The 3,058-nt window shown below is 55.2% G+C and overlaps 1 protein-coding gene across 1 annotated transcript in view; it reads left to right on the top strand.

Moving 5' to 3' along the window:
• EMH_0023050 (GTPase domain containing protein, putative) overlaps nt 1-3,058 on the top strand; it is a gene marked incomplete at both ends in the record, with an annotated part of 4,824 nt that overhangs the window by 451 nt on the left and 1,315 nt on the right. Inside the window, 6 exons of the mRNA XM_013502065.1 lie at nt 204-488; nt 601-802; nt 930-1,136; nt 1,454-2,258; nt 2,460-2,651; nt 2,905-2,970. Of these exons, the coding sequence (XP_013357519.1) occupies nt 204-488; nt 601-802; nt 930-1,136; nt 1,454-2,258; nt 2,460-2,651; nt 2,905-2,970 (1,757 nt within the window). The remainder of the gene's footprint in view (nt 1-203; nt 489-600; nt 803-929; nt 1,137-1,453; nt 2,259-2,459; nt 2,652-2,904; nt 2,971-3,058) is intronic.

The following is a 3,058-nucleotide window of genomic DNA, read 5'->3' as shown; positions in this document are numbered from 1 at the left end:
TAGACGAAGTAAGGAACGGCTTGTTGTTGCTTCTGTTCCCATTGTTCGCGTTTTGGTGTACACGCAGCTGTTGCTGCTGTTGCTTCAGGCTTTTTCTGCTGTCCAGCTCCCCTTCTACCGGCGCGTCTCCGCCCGCAGCGTGCCGCGGCAGATGTCCGTTGCTGCTCCGGCTGCCGCTGTCTGCTCGGTTTTACGCTGTGCAGAGATGCGGCGAGACCCTGGCATTCCGAATTCCTGTCCATTTAAGGCAGATATTATATCTAATCTTCTGCGGCGCAAGCAAGAGAGGGAAGAGCAACTGCTGCGCGAACGAGAGGAAAAACTGCAGCAACGGCGGCAACAGCAGCAGCAAGAAGAGCAAATAGCAGCTACAGCTGCACCACTGCAAGCTAATGGATCCCCGGATGCCAAGGCAATGCAAGATATTGCCGATAAGGCAGAGGCAGCGATGCTGGCCTTCGAAGCATCAGCAGCTACAGGCCCCTCTGGTTCGTCTTGCTACTGCAGCAACAAGTGAAGCAGTTCCGAAGGAAAGCCTGAACCGTCGCGGTGCATGGTATGTCGCGTAGCTGTAGGGTGTGCTGGTGGGTGTCTATACAGATAGTGATCTTGCGCTTCAGTCTATTGCGTCGTCCTTATCGCTGAGCAGTAGTAGCAAGCAGCAGCACGTTGCGGCTCTGCAGCGGCAGCAGCAGCAGCAGCTGCGGCAACTTCTGGCCGCGTCAGACATCATCATTCACGTCCTCGACGCGCGACTGCCCCTGGCATTTCGATGTGCCGGCCTGGAGCGATGGGCTATTCGGTAGGTTGGTGTTTAGGCTTCATGGTTCGGCAGGTCCGGTCGCTATTTTATCTCTGCAGATCCACGGCTCTGCTGCCCACGATAGGGTCTTTTTTTTGTTGATGTTCTTATGTGTGTGGCACTCCAGGGAAGGCAAGAAGGTTATCCTGTTGCTGAACAAGGTGGATTTGCTACCCGCTGCGGCTCTTGCAGCGTGGTTACACCAGCTGCGGCGGAGCTCCGTCTGTCCCGTGTTGGCCTTCAAGTGTAACAGCAGCAGCAGCAGCACCGGCGGCAAGAGAACGGGCAGATGGTGTGCAGCGGACCCTCTTCGCGCCTCGGATAAACTCAAAAGGTGACCGGGAATTCCACATTTACACTCGAATTATTACGGTATTACACTCGAATTATTGCGGTGTCGGGTGCCCTGGGCAGTAGAGCGTGGTAAAGGCGGTGTTGGGGGTCCCACGCCAATGCTTGTGTATTGAATGTGTTCAGCCACTAGAGAAGAATGCATTTGCTACGAAGCTATGCTCAACTCAAAAGGGCAGATCCCAGTGTCAACTTTGATCTAAGTAGACAAAATGCACCTGTTTCACTCTGTCTGTCAGCCATTCGCACGTTTAGTTTAGAGTTGAGGGTTTGGGGTATAGGTCTACGCTGGACTTGCAGGAGCAGTTCACACGCACTGGGTGTGCAACCCTTGCTGAGGCTTCTGTCTTCTATAGCTCATGCAGCGGCAAAGCCCTCCCGCTCTGGCGACGCAGAAGCAGCACCAACGGCAGCAGCAACGAGAACAACAGAAACAATGGCTGTTGAAGGGACAAATGCCAGCACGACAACAACAAGCCACCCTTCTAGTCGGAGCACCAGCGGAAGCAGTACCAGCAAGGCATTTATGACAGTTGGCGTTGTAGGGTACCCGAATGTGGGAAAGAGCTCCGTAGTGAACGCCCTGACGCGCAGTGCATCTTCGGCTGGAGTGGCTGCGCTGCCGGGAAGCACTCGCCAGCTAAAATACATAAAGCTTGACTCTCATACACAACTCATTGACTCTCCTGGAGTTCTCTTTGCGCCACCAGCAAGAGAGGAGGACACTGCGAGAATCCTGCCACACCCGCATTCCTTGATTGGCACGCAACAGCAGCAGGATCAACAGCAAGGGAAGCAACAGGAGAAACCTTTGGTTGCATCTGCGTCGGTATTGCTGCAGTCTTTGCTTCCGGTTCCGCAGATTCCGGAGCCGGAGGCCGTTGCTGAGGCCCTGATAGCGATTTCAAGTGTCAGTGCCCTACAGCGGCTGTACCAGCTCCCTTCTTTCTCCACCCCGCGGGAAGCGCTTCAGGCGCTCGCAAAACGGAGAGGCAAGCTACTCAAGGGCGGGGCGCCGGATATGCAGGCCGCTGCGAAGATGTTTCTGCAGGAGTGGCAGGAAGGCCGTGTACCTTACTATTCGTTACCTTCGGGATTTAAGGACGTAGGCAGTTGCGCCCGCAGCACCTGTTTAATCTGCCTGCTGCTGAGACTATGTTCCTCTTGACAGGTCTTCTGCAGTATCAGACTATTCGCGCATTTTACGGTTTCGTTTTAGACTGCACAATCGCTTGCCTCGTCTTTTCTCGATCTCCTCCGATAGCTTGTCAGGACCGGAAATATTCCGTTACCATTGCTCGTGCAGGAAGCCGTTCGCCTCCTAAGTGCCAGTGGAGTGGTAAACGAGGCCACCGTTGCACTACAGCAGGAACTTGTGGATAGGCAGCTGGTCTCGCTGGGGCTCTCTGCAGCAGAGGCAGCAGCCGCAGCCGAAAGCCCGCAAGAGGATGGCGCACCTCAGGTTGGCAGCGCTTCTGCTTCAGTTCAAGGAGCGATGGTAAGTTATTCTTGTTGCAACAACCCGACGGTGTTTGCCTCCAAGAGACACAAATTCCCTGTTGGAGGGGGCTGCATCTCTCCTGCTGCCGCTGCCAAACTGAAGAACACTCCTCGGAGCAGACGCAGAAGATGCAGCAGCATTTTGCTTCCTAAAATCCGTCTATGCCACTGTGTAACAGCCGAGCGCCCTTGCGGGCGTGGGCTGACTCATCCGCTGCGTGCCGCTGCTGGTGTGGTTCGCGCATCCGCAGCGACTGATGTTCAGGGATATCGCGGTCACTAAGAAACGGCGAGAACAAGATCGAGCCCATGAAGAGGTAAGGCGGCGGGCTGACAATGTAGCCACTGCTCGGCATGCTCCTTAGCATACCTTTGAAGATTCAGACCGCCCTTCCACCGGTCAGG

Source organism: Eimeria mitis, genomic scaffold, assembly GCF_000499745.2.
Source record: "Eimeria mitis Houghton genomic scaffold, Emh_scaff820, whole genome shotgun sequence".
NCBI lineage: Eukaryota > Apicomplexa > Conoidasida > Eucoccidiorida > Eimeriidae > Eimeria > Eimeria mitis.
Note: the sequence above shows the minus strand (reverse complement) of the source record. Positions and strands in the feature narration are given on the sequence as shown.